The sequence below is a fragment of the Barbatula barbatula genome (assembly GCF_947034865.1).
Source record: "Barbatula barbatula genome assembly, chromosome: 3".
NCBI classification, from domain to species: domain Eukaryota; kingdom Metazoa; phylum Chordata; class Actinopteri; order Cypriniformes; family Nemacheilidae; genus Barbatula; species Barbatula barbatula.
In genome coordinates, this window is record NC_136764.1 from 7,955,978 (window position 1) to 7,971,960 (window position 15,983).

General features: G+C 41.1%; 1 protein-coding gene across 1 annotated transcript in view; it reads right to left on the bottom strand.

The window, feature by feature from the left end:
- Positions 1-15,983, bottom strand: part of LOC306892648 (uncharacterized protein) — a 25,331-nt gene continuing 9,348 nt past the window's right edge. The window contains exons 3-8 of the mRNA XM_079453840.1: positions 14,893-15,195; positions 14,011-14,268; positions 13,785-13,919; positions 2,785-2,825; positions 1,750-1,806; positions 1-1,452 (exon numbers count right to left, since the gene is read on the bottom strand). Coding sequence (XP_079309966.1) covers positions 1,273-1,452; positions 1,750-1,806; positions 2,785-2,825; positions 13,785-13,919; positions 14,011-14,268; positions 14,893-15,195 — 974 coding nt within the window. The 3' untranslated portion in view covers positions 1-1,272. The remainder of the gene's footprint in view (positions 1,453-1,749; positions 1,807-2,784; positions 2,826-13,784; positions 13,920-14,010; positions 14,269-14,892; positions 15,196-15,983) is intronic.

Here is a 15,983-nt window from a genome sequence, read left to right on the forward strand (position 1 = left end):
CGTTTAAGTAGTTTTTATTTTATCACAAATTTATTAGATTTATTACATACGGCAACGGCCATCCTTACATATAATAAAGAACAACATGCTTTAAATTATCAATTGATGAAAACTGTCATGACACTCAGACAAGGAAGAATATTCGGAGACTCAGATGCAGGGCAAACAAGAGATCTTTATTTTTAACTGGGGAGATAATCCATTTAGGCACCAGCCTGGAGACACAACCGCGTAAACCCTGCGGGGAGGGGTCTCGACCCATTGGGATTTACGGGAGAACAGGACTGAGACTGAGACTATGACTGTGACTGTCAAAGACTGTGACAAGAGGAGCCAAGAACGAGAGTAAACACATACAACGATCTGACAAAGAACGAGAGGACAAGAGGGACTAAATAGAGGGGAACTAAACAGCAGGGACAAGCTACAAGTGAGAAATAATTACTGACTAATGGGAACGAGCTACAGGGGCATGAGAGCATGAATGAGTGAGTGATAAAGTGATAGTGATAAAGCCTAGCGGAGACACGGAGGGCGGGGCAAATGACGTAGATACCGGACACGTGCAGAGCTGTCAAATTGGCTCCCCACGAGTTCGACAACAACAATACAGTACACACAACCAAGACAAGACTAGGATCACAACAGAAAACATGATATAGTTTAAAAACAAATCTGATATGGGTGGTTAAAATTTAGAATAGTGAATTCTGCGGATTCAAACTTGCTTCACTCCAGTGTCAATATTATATGTCATGCGTTGTTCGCGCTTGTGAAACCCATGAATATTCCCAATGAGTTATTAAATAAACAATTCATTAAAGTATTGTTTATTTACATTTACGCATTTCGAAGACGCTTGAGCGACTTACATTGCATTATCCTATACATTGGTTTCTAAGTATGTGCAATCCCCAGGAATCGAAACACAATGCTCTTACCACCGAGCTCTTCCCACTGGGGTGTTATATACTATAACTGGAATGTACAGTATTCATACTGCACTCATTTACAGAATTAATACATCTTTATAAAACATGGACTGTGAAGCAAGAAGGTTAATATACCATTTATTATGGTAAAGGTAAGCCTGCTTTTTTACATTGACAATCACAGTACCAGCTGATTTGAACACACTTTTTTACTCCCAACTAATATTTCTCATGAAAATATATTAGATCCCAAGTTTTAAATTACGAATCATCAACTAACTGCAAAAGAATACAAGCACTTGGCCAAAAGACAGTGTGACGACATTCTCCATGTGTGTAACTATCCGCAGTCCTCTGTTTGATTTCTGGTGTTGTTGGATGAAGTGGTGTCTGGTCTCTTAGCTGGTGGTTGTTTGCACACTTGTGAATAAATTGTATGTTCGGTTACAGCAGTGATTGGTTGATTCTGGGGTTGCCCAACCATATGGTAGATTGTCATGGATTCTTTTTCCTCTCGTTTCTGAGCCGGAGTGTTAAAAAAGTGTTAAAAGTGTTAAAATGCTTGCCTCAACAGTTACTTTAAATCTAATGTTCCAGCCTGTTACAGTAATGGGTCAACATTTTAGATCAACATCAAATTATCTTTTAAAATTACACCGTCATTTCTCGAACCTTATTTCTTTAATGAATGTCTCAAACGCTGCTGCAGTAATTTTCCACTGAACTGCATATATTGTTTTAGTTCTTTGGTCTTTTAATCTATTATTTGATTTTAACAATCTCAATTTACTCAACATGTATGATATATTATTCTTACCTGATCTGGAACATCATATGTATGTGATTCAGTTTTGATGGAATCCATTGGTTGATTCTAAAAAGACAAATTAATTTGGATTTGTGTTTTAAGGAAGCTGTATTCAAATAATAAAAATACATAATGGTCTCACAATAACCCTTATAAAAGGTAATATTATAGTCTTTGCTGGTGCCAGAAAATGGTCTTATTTAAATTATCATTCCCAACAAATTTTACTTAGATTTTGCTATTTGTCATGGTTCTAATTCATCATGTCATTTCTTTCTTGGTTTAGTGTCAGGATCATGACAGAGCCTCATGTTTTGCGTGGAGAGAAACATATTATTGTCGGTCACAACATAATATCCGTTCTCTCCCAGTCTTTTCTTTGGCCTCGCCCCTCTCTTTATCTCGTCCCTTGTTAATGATCCTTTTTTAGTCTCCTTATTTAATGCCCTTGAGTTTGCTGTCTTGTCTTTGTTTTTCTCCCATGAGTAACCCCTGACTTCTAGCAAGGGTAGCAACCCCAAATTTATAAAGTGCAAATGAAAATACAAATCCTCTCAAATGCCGGCTTATAAACCCTCCAACCATATATCTGGCCACACCCCCCAAGAGAGGGAGTCAGCTTGCCGGCTACACATGCCTGTTAAATCCTTTCAATTTATCATGTCCTGTCAAGTCAATTTATTATTATTCCCCATTGTGGGTTTGTTTGATTATCCCACAACCTACCACTACCTTCCAACTTTCCTTGAAATCCTGACAGCTATCATTTTAAAAAATGTCACGATATTAGCATGTTTGGTGTGAATTTTTTTGTTATGAACTCCCCTTGAACATGTGGATAAAGGGCATCATATGATGACACCAAAACATCAAGACAAACAAATAACCAATCAGAAAGATACATGGCGGTCCTCCCAAAATATTTTCTGTTGCTCAAAATGATGCACAATTAAATATAATATGATGAATGTATTAAAAAATAAAAACAATTATAAAATGACAACAGTTATTATACAAAACAATGAAGAGTTAATGAACACTTACCCCAACTCCTTCATGGACTATATTCAAATCGTGTCGGCCACCTAAGATGTGGAATGTATTATTACTTCACACCTTTAACATTTCTACCCTTTCTCATTGATCTGCATATAAATCGTATGCTGTTGCAAAATCATGTAAAACGTACGCCTAATTCAATTTTGAATGCATGTAATATCCCAATGTTTGCATGCATGATACTCCAATAATTTCTTCTGCATTAACCTTGGTGAAGCGAATGGGATTATTTTTGTGCCAATAAAAATGAACGTAAATTTAAAAAATCTAAAAAAAACTAAATACAATGTTTGATAATGAAAAAATAAACTCAATTGCAACAATGTGAAATGAGTTTCAAATAAACTGCAATTTTTCTTAAGAGTACACATACAATATTATGTAAATTACATTTCATGCAGTGTGTAATGTTGCTGTCAGGGTGCAGTGCAGGCAGCGGTGAAATAGAAACAAGACTATTACGAACAAAACTAAAATCTATGATGGGGTAACATGGACAGGACTAAATAGCTATACAGAAAATAAACACTTCCCTCGAGGGGGATAAAACAATGGAACAGAATAAACTAAGCCTTACGGTAATCAACAAGAACCAAAACTAAATTACAGCTATAACGCAATGTAGAGCACAGACAAGGCAAACACTTCGATAGGGCAAGGAAATCCAATGGGGAAAGGAACACACAAAGCAAGGTAACTGATCCACAGGCATACAACGCATCCTTACCAAACGCGATGTGACAAGATTCCTTTCGAAAAGCAATTTGTTTGTCCATACCGAACGTGAAAAAGGGGCGGTCCACGACAACCAATCACAAAACACAGCCAGTCAAAACCGCTTTTGTCTTTACACAAACCCTCTCACGCTGCAGCTGAAGAGTGCACATGCAGAGAAAAGCGTCATGTTCTCATGACTTCAGTGATGCCTCGTGGAGGCTATGCTATAATTTCAGAATCTCAGTCTGTTGAGACACAGCCTTGTATCAACGAAAAGATGCATTCCCAACACCAACTGGAAAAGGGTGTGGACTGCCTGATGGATGGGAAATTCAAAAACAAAAAAGACCAAAAAAAGAAAAATACTAGATATTGTAAATACTATTTATCCATCCTGTTGATCCTGTAGAAAAATGTTGCCTATTTTTTCGAATTATTTGCTCAAACAGTGCCTGAAAACTGACATAGATTATATTGGAATGTACCAGGTTGTGGTTCTGTATGATACCGACTACGCGTATTGTGTTTAGCGCATGAAAATGTGATCTAGGCATCTAGGCATCAAGTCAAGTCAGCTTTATTTATATAGCGCTTTTTACAATTTTCAAAACAGCTTTACAAGAAAACATATTGATTATAAGCAAAACATATAAGGTTATGCAAGTCAAAACACAGGTCAAATATCAGAAACACTATAAATTCCTATATGCAGTGTTTATTAAATAATACTATAAAATTATATTCTATTGATCACAATTTAAAAAAATACATTGTTTCAAGGGCAGGACTTAAGAGTGATGTAGCTTGTCATTGTCGTACATGCAATACATGCCAGCACGCGGGAAAACCGAACCTGGTAATCCGCTCTCCTATTCCGGATATTAGGGAGCCATTTGAGCATGTAATTGTTGATTGTGTCGGCCCATTACCAAAAATAAAGGCAGGTAGTCAGTTCTTATTAATAATAATGTGCATTGCTACTTGTTTTCCTGAAGCCATCCCACTCCGCAGGATAACAGCTCCTGTCATAATGAAGGCATTGATTATATTTTTCTCTTCCTTCGCAATGGAACATGAAGCAGTAGTATTATAAGAAAGCTGTTCAAATGCTTCTAGGTCCCCTACCCTCTTGATGGAAGCGAGCGCCAGCATGAGGACCGTCTTCATCGAGAGGTGAGGAAGAGCGGCCTCCTACGGGCTCGAAGGGGGGCCTCTGAAGGCCCGCCAGGACCACATTGAGGTCCCAAGAGGGAACGGACCGCGGATGGGCCGGATTCAGCAAACAGGTCCACCTGCGCCTGCCCGAACTGCACCCAAATGAACTGAACTGCGCGGGGGTGGAGTCGCCACTCTCTCCGAGGCGTCGACTGACGAGAGAGCGCATCGGCTGTCTGGTTCAGGTCGCCCGGGATGTGTGTGGCACGCAGGGACTTCGTCACCTGTTGACTCCACAGGAGGAGGCGTCGGGCGAGTTGCGTTAACTGCCGTGAGCGAACGCCACCCTGGCGGTCGCTACGGCAGTAGAACCGTCCGACCTGTCAGCACCTACTACCAGGGGCGCAAGTAGAACAGCTAACAACTCTTGGCAATTGAATGCCAGCGCAGGCGGGGGCCCGTCCACAGACCCGATACTGCTTGCCCGTTGCACACCGCACCCCAACCCTGCGAGGAGGCGTCTGTTGACACCATGACTCGCCTCGAGACCTGCCCGAGAGGGACTCCGGCCCGTAAAAAAAAAAGGTCATTGAAGACCAGGGGGTTAGGATGCGACGGCAGAGAGGCGTGATGACGATACGCCTGCTGCCGGTGTGCCACGCTCTCCAGGGAACTCGTCTCTGTAGCCAGTGCTGGAGCGGTCTCATGTGCATCAACCCGAGGGGGACCCTGCCCCGATGACCAATCGTCCAGCCGCGAGCGCCGGGTGGGCGGTGCTGTGAATCGCCTCCGAATGCTCGCGGCAGCCCGAGAGCGCACGGCCGACTTTCCGACGTCCGTTTCATCCCGAGCTCAACCTCCCGGGGGAAGCCAGAACGTCACCCTCCGATGCTGCAAGGGACATCTCATTTTTGTCACGCATCGTGTCCGAGTACGTGGGAAAGGAGCAAGACGGCTGTTAACAGGATGACCCGAGCAATGGGTATGGACAGTGACCAAAGGCTTGTGAGGTGGAAACAGATTGATTTATTGTTTCCTCTTCTCCAAAGTGCAAAAAGAATCCAGCAAAACAGTGTAACAAAGTGACACAAAAATAAAAGAAAAAAATAAACTGTACAATATCTACAGGCTTGTTCAGCTAAATCCTATGGACCTGATCAGCTTCTATAGTGTCCAGTTCAAACTGTCTTTACAAAACACACCAACCTACTTCAACCACCCTGAGTGAGTGTTTGGGAGCCATTTTATATTCTAGGCCCCGCCCTTGGATCATACCATGTTGGAACAAATGGAGGTAGGTATATTAAGTACATTTAACATTTCAACATTCTAAATTATTAAACCAAATACCAACTAATAAAATAAACTAACAAATTACAGGTATAAACCTGGTAGACAAATACAGCAAACATCACCTGGGCACAAAGCAACAAAGTAAAGCAATTAACAGACATTAACATATATTCATTACACCAACACAAGTCCATATTTGTATGTGGGTAAATGGGTCTGTGTGTGTGTGTGTAGTCACAGTCTCAATGTAGCACTGTGCCATTTCCTCCCCCTTCTCGAGACACCCTCTGTGGTTTTCTAGAGAGAAAGTCTGCCACACAGTTCTCCCGGCCAGTTCTATATGACACTTCAAACTGAAAAGGCTGCATTGCTAAAAACCAACGGGTGATTCGGGCATTTGTGTCCTTCATTTGGTTTAGCCAAGCTAAAGCTCTGTGATCTGTTTCCAAGTTAAACTTCCTACCAATAAGGTAGTACCTGAAAGAGTCCATGGCCCATTTGAGTGCCAGGCACTCCTTCTCCACGGTGGAATACCGTGTTTCACGAGGAAGTAACTTCCTACTAATATAAGCAATAGGCTGAAGTTTTCCTTGTTCCCCTTGCAATAGTACAGCTCCCAAACCATGTTCTGATGCATCGGTCTGAACTGTAAAAGGTTTCTCAAAGTCTGGACTCTGCAACACGGCTTCATTGCACAAAGCATCTTTTAAGTCTATAAAAGCACTTTCACATTTAGTTGTCCAGCTTAGAGTATTGGGTTTATCCTTTTTAGTTAGCTCTGTGAGGGCTACAGCCCTTTCTGAAAAATTGGGGATGAATCGTCTATACCATCCTACCAAGCCAAGGAAAGCTCGTACCTGTTTCTTGGTGGTAGGCCGTTGTGCTTGTTTGATCGCTTCAACCTTCCCCACCTGTGGACGAATGACTCCATGTCCCAGCACATGTCCAAGGTAACAAGTTTCCTCTTTGGCAATGGCACATTTATCTGGACGGATAGTGAGTCCAGCAGACTTAATCCTGTTTAGCACTTCCTGTAGATGCTGCAGATGATCCTGCCAAGATGTGCTGAAAATGATTATGTCATCCAGGTATGCTGCAGCGAAGACTTCAGCTCCACGGAGTATGTGGTCAATCATCCTCTGAAAGGTGGCAGGTGCTCCATGGAGACCGAAAGGAAGGACTCTGAACTGGAAGTGACCGAATGGTGTTTTGAACGCTGTGAACTCCTTACTGTCCGGACTTAATGGCACTTGCCAATAACCCTTGCATAGGTCGAGTGTTGTGAGGAACTTTGCTTTACTAAGTTTCTCCACGAGTTCATCGACTCTGGGCATTGGATACGGGTCGAATTTACTTACAGAGTTGAGCTTCCTGAAATCTAGACAGAATCTGAGGGACCCATCTTTCTTTGGTACCAGCACTATGGGGCTGTTCCACTCACTAGCTGAAGGCTCTATAACTTCAAGTTCCTGCATTAACTGTAGCTCTTGCTTCATTACTTGTAAAAGTCTTTCTGGCACTCTGTAAATTGGTTTTGAGTCTTTTAAATGAATGTTATGTTGGACAAGGTTTGTTCTTCCAGGTGTGTCTTGGAACAACTGACCAGGGATGTATTCTAGTATTTGATGACGTTGCCCTGCTGACAAATGCTGAAGGTCCACGTGGCACTCACTCTGATGCATAGGTAAGTATTGCTCCTCTGTTTCCTCATCTTCTTCCACAAATCTTACCAAAAGCTCTTTCACTGCTTGCGGTGGTGCACTTGCCTGAGAAGGACGTTTATGCCACTGCTTCAACATATTGACATGGAAGGTCTGAAATGGAGGTTGTCTTGAAGGCATAGTGATTTCGTAGGTAACTGGCCCAAGTTTCCTCTTTACCTGGTAAGGACCTTGCCATTTTGCCAACAGCTTGTTCTCCGTTGTAGGAAGAAGTAAAAGGACTTGATCACCTGGTTGAAAAGATCTTGCTCTTGCTTTCTGGTCATACCAAACCTTCTGTTTGGCTTGGGACTCCTTCAAGTTCTGATGAGCCAGGTCAGATGATCGTTGAAGCTGGTCTCTCATTTTAAGGACGTAGGAAAGGAGGTTTTGCTTTCGTGGTTTGTCTTTGTCTTCCCAGCTGCTTCTCAATACATCCAGAGGACCTCTTACTTGATGTGCAAAGAGCAGTTCAAAAGGCGAGAAGCCAGTGGATGCCTGGGGAACCTCACGGTAAGCAAATAAAAGGTAAGGTAACCATTTATCCCAGTCTTTTCCAGATTCAGATACGAACTTCTTCAACATGGCTTTCAGTGTTTGATTGAATCGCTCCACCAATGCATCAGTCTGAGGGTGATAGGCAGCTGTTCGTACTCTCTTTATACCTAACAGTTGATAGACTTGGTGCAGTGTACGACTCATAAAACTAGGGCCCTGATCCGTTAAAACCTCTTTCGGGATGCCTACGTGGGAGAAAAAATGTAACATTGCTGTTGCAATCTGTTTAGCCGTTACTTCTCTAAGGGGGTATGCTTCAGGGTACCTAGTGGCATAATCACAGATCACAAGTATAAATCTGTTACCCTTCTGGCTTCTTTCAAAAGGTCCAACAATATCTACTCCTATTCTTTCAAACGGAGTCTCTACTGCAGGAATAGGTACAAGTGGTGCCATAGCAGGTGCTCTTCCTTTTGCCAACTGACATTCCGGACACGACTTGCAATAATCTTTTACCTCACTATACATTCCTGGCCAATAGAATCTTTTAGAGATTCTCATTAGGGATTTCATGAATCCCAAGTGTCCTGCCCATGGAATAGAGTGACCCATTTCTAACACTCGTTTACGATACAGTTTGGGAACCAAAAGTTGTGTTCCCTCCTCCTTAGACTGTCTGTAAAGAAGATAATTGTCTACTACAAACACCTCATCACACAGTGAGCTGCTGACTGTGGCCTTATTAGCCTTCTGAAAACATTCAGACAACGTGTGATCATCTTTCTGCAGTTTAGCCAAATCATGGAGTATGCAAAACTCACCGTCATCAACTTCCGGGTCTGCTAACTCAAATTGAAGCTGTTCTGGCCCATCAATTAGATCTGTAATCAAATCTCTTTGTTTCTCCAGTCTGTCTTCCCTTGACACACTTAATTCACTTACACTGTCTTCAGTGAAAAAGGGCATTTCTGAAAGGGTGCTTTCTACAGTATCTAAGGGTGATTGAGTTAAGCGCTGTCTTTGAGCTCTAGTAACCACTCCACACCAAGCGGTCTCCTGTACTAGGTCTGCCAGAACTGGCATATCTGTGCCTAGCAACACTGGGTAGGGTAAATTAGCTGCAATACCCACATTCATTAAGTATGGCTGCTTGTTCACCTCAATATAAACTTCAGCAGTGGGTAACTCTGTCTTGTCCCCATGGACACAACACACTAAAACTGTGTCCTCAGACCACAAATCCCTGGTTATGTACTGAGACTGTACTAAGGTCCTTGCACAACCTGTATCAATCAGGGCAGTTACTGGCTTCCCATTCAATAAAACTGTAATGGTGGGTTCTGTACCAGAAGAATTGCAAACTGTAGGGGTGGGTCTAGGTATGTAACACATCTTGGCTGATTTGGGCTTCTTAAGTGGGCAATGCGTGCTGATGTGACTTGGTTTACCACAGTTATAACAAACTACATCGTTGCTGGATAACTTTTGACGTGTGTCTACCGGTTGAGGGAACATCTTTACATGGGTGGGTTGTACAATCTGGGAGTGACTATTAGAGTACGAACTTCCCCCATACCCCTCAGACTTACTTCTTACGGCTTGTAGGCTGCCAGCATATCTGAATGTTCCAGAGAATCCCTTACGAGCTGCAACATAGGCTTCAACCATTTTAGCTGCTTCTTGTGCTGTAGTGGGATCTCTCTCCTTCACCCATGTTCTCACATCTGGATAAAGCACACGCATATACTGTTCCAGAACTATGGTTTCCATCAGATCCGTCTTGCTGCTTTCCTTAAAGTCGACCCATTTGAAGAACAAATCCTTTAAGCGGACGTACAACTCCATTGGTGACTCATCAACAGGTGTGTTCACAGTTCGGAATCTCAGTCTGTAGGTTTCTGCATTGATTTCATATTTCTGGAGAATGGCTTCTTTAACTCTTTCGTAGTCAGACATATAGGTAGGTGAAATTGCAACAAATGCAGCTCTTGCCTTGCCAGTGAGTAGGGGAACCAGATTAATGGCCCAGTCTTGTTTTGGCCATTTGTACACCTCTGCCAATCTCTCGAAAGTAGTGAGAAAATGTTCAATATCATCTGTATCTTGTAGTTTTGAAATTTGAGGCATATGGTCAAAAACTCGAGTTACTGAGTGTTCAGACGACTTAGCTCCTAGTCGGTTCTGCTCCAGATCCATCTGTAACTGAGTAACTTGATGAGTAAGGACCTTGTATTGTTGTTCCCGTCGAGCTGCTTCTTTTTCTTGCCTCTCATCTCTGTCCTTCTGAAATTGTAGAAATGCTTGAAACATCCCTGCCAGAGCTGTAACTGCTGAATCACCTGTGGGGTTAGTGATATCCACAGGATGCACTGGATCATCAGATGTGGCACCTTGATCCTGCTCCTCATCAATATCTGCTGCTAGCTGGTTCTTCTTCTTGGGTGGCATGCTGGTAGCCTTTGTCACTCTTCGGAAACTTACAAAGTGTTGAATGTTAGTGTTCCGGACCACTTCTGACACCAAATGTTAACAGGATGACCCGGGCAATGGGTATGGACAGTGACCAAAGGCTTGTGAGGTGGAAACAGATTGATTTATTGTTTCCTCTTCTCCAAAGTGCAAAAAGAATCCAGCAAAACAGTGTAACAAAGTGACACAAAAATAAAAGAAAAAAATAAACTGTACAATATCTACAGGCTTGTTCAGCTAAATCCTATGGACCTGATCAGCTTCTATAGTGTCCAGTTCAAACTGTCTTTACAAAACACACCAACCTACTTCAACCACCCTGAGTGAGTGTTTGGGAGCCATTTTATATTCTAGGCCCCGCCCTTGGATCATACCATGTTGGAACAAATGGAGGTAGGTATATTAAGTACATTTAACATTTCAACATTCTAAATTATTAAACCAAATACCAACTAATAAAATAAACTAACAAATTACAGGTATAAACCTGGTAGACAAATACAGCAAACATCACCTGGGCACAAAGCAACAAAGTAAAGCAATTAACAGACATTAACATATATTCATTACACCAACACAAGTCCATATTTGTATGTGGGTAAATGGGTCTGTGTGTGTGTGTGTAGTCACAGTCTCAATGTAGCACTGTGACAACGGCGAAGTGCCGTCTTTTGGGGAGTGGCCAGACAAGCGAGACGGGGCATGGACGGTCCGCGAGCCGGTGGCTGACGGATTAACGCTCATGGAAATCCCTATGTCACCCACGCTGCTCGCCGGAGCCACCGCGGTCACAGGACGGGAAGCAAACGAGGTGGTGGCAGGCTCTTAAAAGAACACAGCCACCCGTGACGCAACGTCTAAATAGCCATCCGCCCGCAGTGCGGGCAGGATTTATCCACAACGGCTGCCTCAGCGTGTTGGACCCCCAAGCACGCGAGGCAGACATCGTGTACCTCCCCCTCCTCAATGAGTGTGCACCTCATTGCACCCGTGAGAACAGCGAGACATGCTGCGCTGTAGAAATTTGCTCTTTTAGAGAGAAAAACACCTCCGGAACCGCTGAGACGCCAGGGGAAGTCACTGATGAGGGACAGTCCGCTGCACCACGTCGAGAAATCAGCTCTTTTAGAAGGATTGTCATCAGATGCGAAGGCTCCGAAGAACAAAAGGTGAATGAATGCAGCATGCCATCTCCCTTTTATACCCGGATATCCGGGGGCGGAATCCGGCATGCAAATTTCATTCGCCAATTTCATTGGCCTTTTCAAAATAGTCAGAAGATGATAGGTTCTCAAGTCAAACCCCATCTGTCGGTTCGACACAACGTCGAGAGACCGACAGAAAGGGAACCAAAGTTAAGTGAGATGGACTATGTAATTTACACTCCTGATAGGGAACGAACAACTCTGGTTTGCAATGTTTACAAACTAAAGAAGTATCATGTCAGAGATAACTCACAGAAACCACAATCAGAAAGCCCTGCAGAGGGTATTCCCTCTGACACTCCAATGAGCATTCTTGTGATTAAAACATCCTCTTTCCTGTTTTCAAATCTGCTTCTTTATGAACCAACTTTGTCTTGTATGCAGTATCAACTTCCTGGTCAGGGAGCTGACAATCCAAATCTCACTAGCCAATCAGAGTAAAGTGGCCATAAATCCTGCCCACACGCGAGATTTGTGCCAGAAAGGCGAATGTGAAATTGAGAAGAAGAGAAAACTCGGAAAGTGCAAATGAATAATCTAGCAGCCAATTCATGAACTATTATTTGCAAATACGAAACTTAGAAAAATGCTGTTTATTTGAAAATTATGTCACATTCTTTCAATTGAGTTTATAGAGAATGTGAAGCTGACATCATGCCCTATGTTGCATGTGGCGGTGGCAACGCCATCTTGGCAGTATAACACTCCACTGCTGTTATTGTTTTGATATGTGTTGTTTCTTGTTTTGTTTGATATATGGAGATATTGAAAGTGAAAGAACCATGGGCTTTTTATGAACAACTCTGGGTAATGCTAATGCAGTTTTTATCACAGTAAGAACGACATACCATAGTTAAATTCCTAATCAAACAAGAAAAGCAAAACACTGCATCAGTGCGGGAGTCAAGTCCCGGTCCGGCACCAGTGTGGTCCAGCAGCCTGCGTCCCAGTCGGTGCCTGACCCAGCAGTCCTGTCTGCAGTTCTGCATGGTGGCAGTCCAGCAACCACCCAGTGCAGACCGGCAACCGGCACTGCTGCCGGTAATTTAGCTGGTACTCTAGCCAGCAGTCCAGCCGGCACCCCGCCTAACTTTCTGTCCGGCTTTTCAGCCGTAAATTATTTGATGCCCTGCACCAGCGTCTTTCTGTTGTCACTGAAATGGGCATATCATATGCACACAAATATTGGTGTGACATTTGCATGCAAAATTGAACTTTTTCGTACGTATAACAAGATTTTGCAACGGCGTATTATTTATATGCATTTCACGAGAATGGGTTGTAAATTGTATGAGCATTGCTTAATATAATTTCTCTACTTTGTCTTTTTCTGGCACCAATACAATTTTTTGATATTCAGAACTACATCTGGATATTTATAAATGAAAAATAATTGATTGTACAGTCTTAAAAGCATGATCCTAGCCACTTAAATAAAAAATATAATCATATCTAACATGGCATAAAATATGTCTATCTTCGGGGTTAAATTAAAACATTTGTATTCTAGCTTTTTAGATATATAGATTTAAAAGAGTTTAACTTCATTTCACTACTATCCGCATAATAGGACGTGCTAATTAAACACTTATATTTCTATATGATTTGCAACATAAATTATTTTAATGACTGAATAGCTGAATTCTCTAATGTCAGCAATCAATGGTTTTCTCCATCAAAAAAGATTTGTAGGAGACATTTCAGAGAATTGTTTCTGTTATTTAGCTGAAAGAGCAAAGTTATAAGATTAATTTCCAGGGAACACAATTAACAAAAGCTGAATAATTATTAGTTGCTTTGGACAAATGTTTTGTCTGCCAAAGGCTTATAAACAGATGAAATGTAAATGAATAAAACATTGTGGGGGGTATAGGTTCTTCAGAAGTGTCAGGGGTTAGGTTTACACTACCTTTGATAAGATTGATATTAAATCTACAAAAATGAATACCTTTATTTCTTTTCCAACAGCAATATGTGGCCAGAGCAAACCCAGCCAACACCAAAACCACACAGCAGACAACACAGCCAATCACTAAGTTAAGACGTTTGCTGGAATCTTGATGTGTTGGTTCTTTCTCTGGAACTGCAGTAACAGTCAATTCAAAAAGATGTTTAATGTTATTAGCCCGATGAAATCACTGTATTGTACTGTTACTTTAGCAGCAGAGATTTACCTTTACAAAAGTGTTTAATGTCTGTTGACTCGGTTTTCCAGCTGACATGGTTGCTATGGTTACAGATGATGGTGTTGTCACTGCAGATCAGAATGAGAGTGTACTTCTTCAGTGATGTCATATTCTCTGGAGAGCAGCTGCTTTTGGTGTATGTGGAGTTGAGTATGAGGTCATGACCTGTACAGGTAAAGTTTACATCGCAGGAGTCACTGCTGGATGAGTTTGAGATGACAGTAAGAACAGGAGCCATCACTGCATCTGAAATACACACACAAGAAAGACACATTACACAGATTAATAAATTGTGTGCCGTAACAATAATAATAAACATTGCTGTAATCAATCACATTGATAAACAGGTTTGACTTGTTGTCAAAAGCAGAGAAATAAGCAATTCATATGATACTGACAGTCAATTAACAAATAACAAATCTTTGCTGAGCATAATTGAGCAATTTGTACCATTTACCAAACTGCGAACATAAGAATAGAAATACAATTAGCACCTACGTAGTAATAATCTCATACGTAGCACCTAAACTCTGGAATAGCCTTCCTGATATTATTCGAGGATCAGACACACTCGCCCAATTTAAATCTAGATTAAAAACGCATCTTTTCAGCCAAGCATTCAATTAATGCAAATATGCTAAAGAAATCAGATTTACATAGATATTATTTACTAGAATAATTGGATTTTTATAAAACACCATGTAGCGTGTTTTACCCTTTCTTGGGTTTTTCGTTTTTCCCCTGTAAAGCTGCTTTGGAACAATGCAAATTGTGAAAAGCGCTATATAAATAAAATTGAATTGAATTGAACAATTTGTCTGATAGGACTGATATTTACATGAATGTCTGAAATCATTAATTAGCTCTCACCAATAACAGTTACTGTATATACAGCCATGATTATGTTTGGTCTTCCAGGTATTTGTGCTCTATAAACCCCACTGTCATTCTTCTGCATGTTCTTCAGTGTTAGAGTAAAGGTTTTAATATTCAAATCCACCTTGTCAAGATCAAAATTAGTTACGTCCTTATATTTATTATTAAATTTCACTAGAGTTTCTTGTTTGTCATTCTCCCAGTATAACTCAAAAAAATCAGAAGGCATTGGTCTCTGTATTTCCAGCTGAACTGAAGCTCCCGTCTGCACAAACACGGTGTCTTCAGCACTGGACCCTGAGGAGATAGAGAGAGAATTGTTTAGTTGTTGGTCTTATTTTTCATAAATCAACCTTTTCAATGCATCTGTCAGGATCCTGTCATTTGAATTTATTTTAATTTAAATAAATGACCAGTTTTAAGAGGTAAATTAAATAGTTTCATGTGATATAAGCAATTCCAAGAAAATGTCTACATTGCCATGAAAAATATTTACGAACAGTTTTCTATACGAACAGCACAGATGTCAACATCTGGGGGTTCTTATACCAATGTGATTTCCCTAAAAGTTTAAAAATGTATTTGCTTTATTTTTAGTGCATTGTTTTTCATGCCCTTTGCAGGATTGTAAAAATATATACGGTACAAATTTCCCAAAAATGGGTACATGAAAATTTTAATATAGTAATTATTTTGTGGGTCCTTCATCATTTGTTGGGTAAAATTGCTTCAGGTTTTGGTCATTTTAATTCACAGAAATCCTACAAAGTATGTAGTCTCCCAAAAAACTTTTTCTGACATTTTTCTGATGTTTAAACTCTATCAACAAGGGTTTAGTAAAATATAAACAAATGGTTAACATATTGGTGGTTACAAATACATTTTATGTCACATCCATAAAACAAAATGTCAGATGCATAATGATTGAATTGCCCATATTTATACCTGTCCAGCAGGGTAAACTGGTGACAACAAATACAGCATAAGCAAAAACATGCAGCTCAAAACAAACTGGGCTAAACAAAATGCCATATATAAAAAAACTCATGTACACAAAGTAACAACATGATGAACCGGGGTTTACA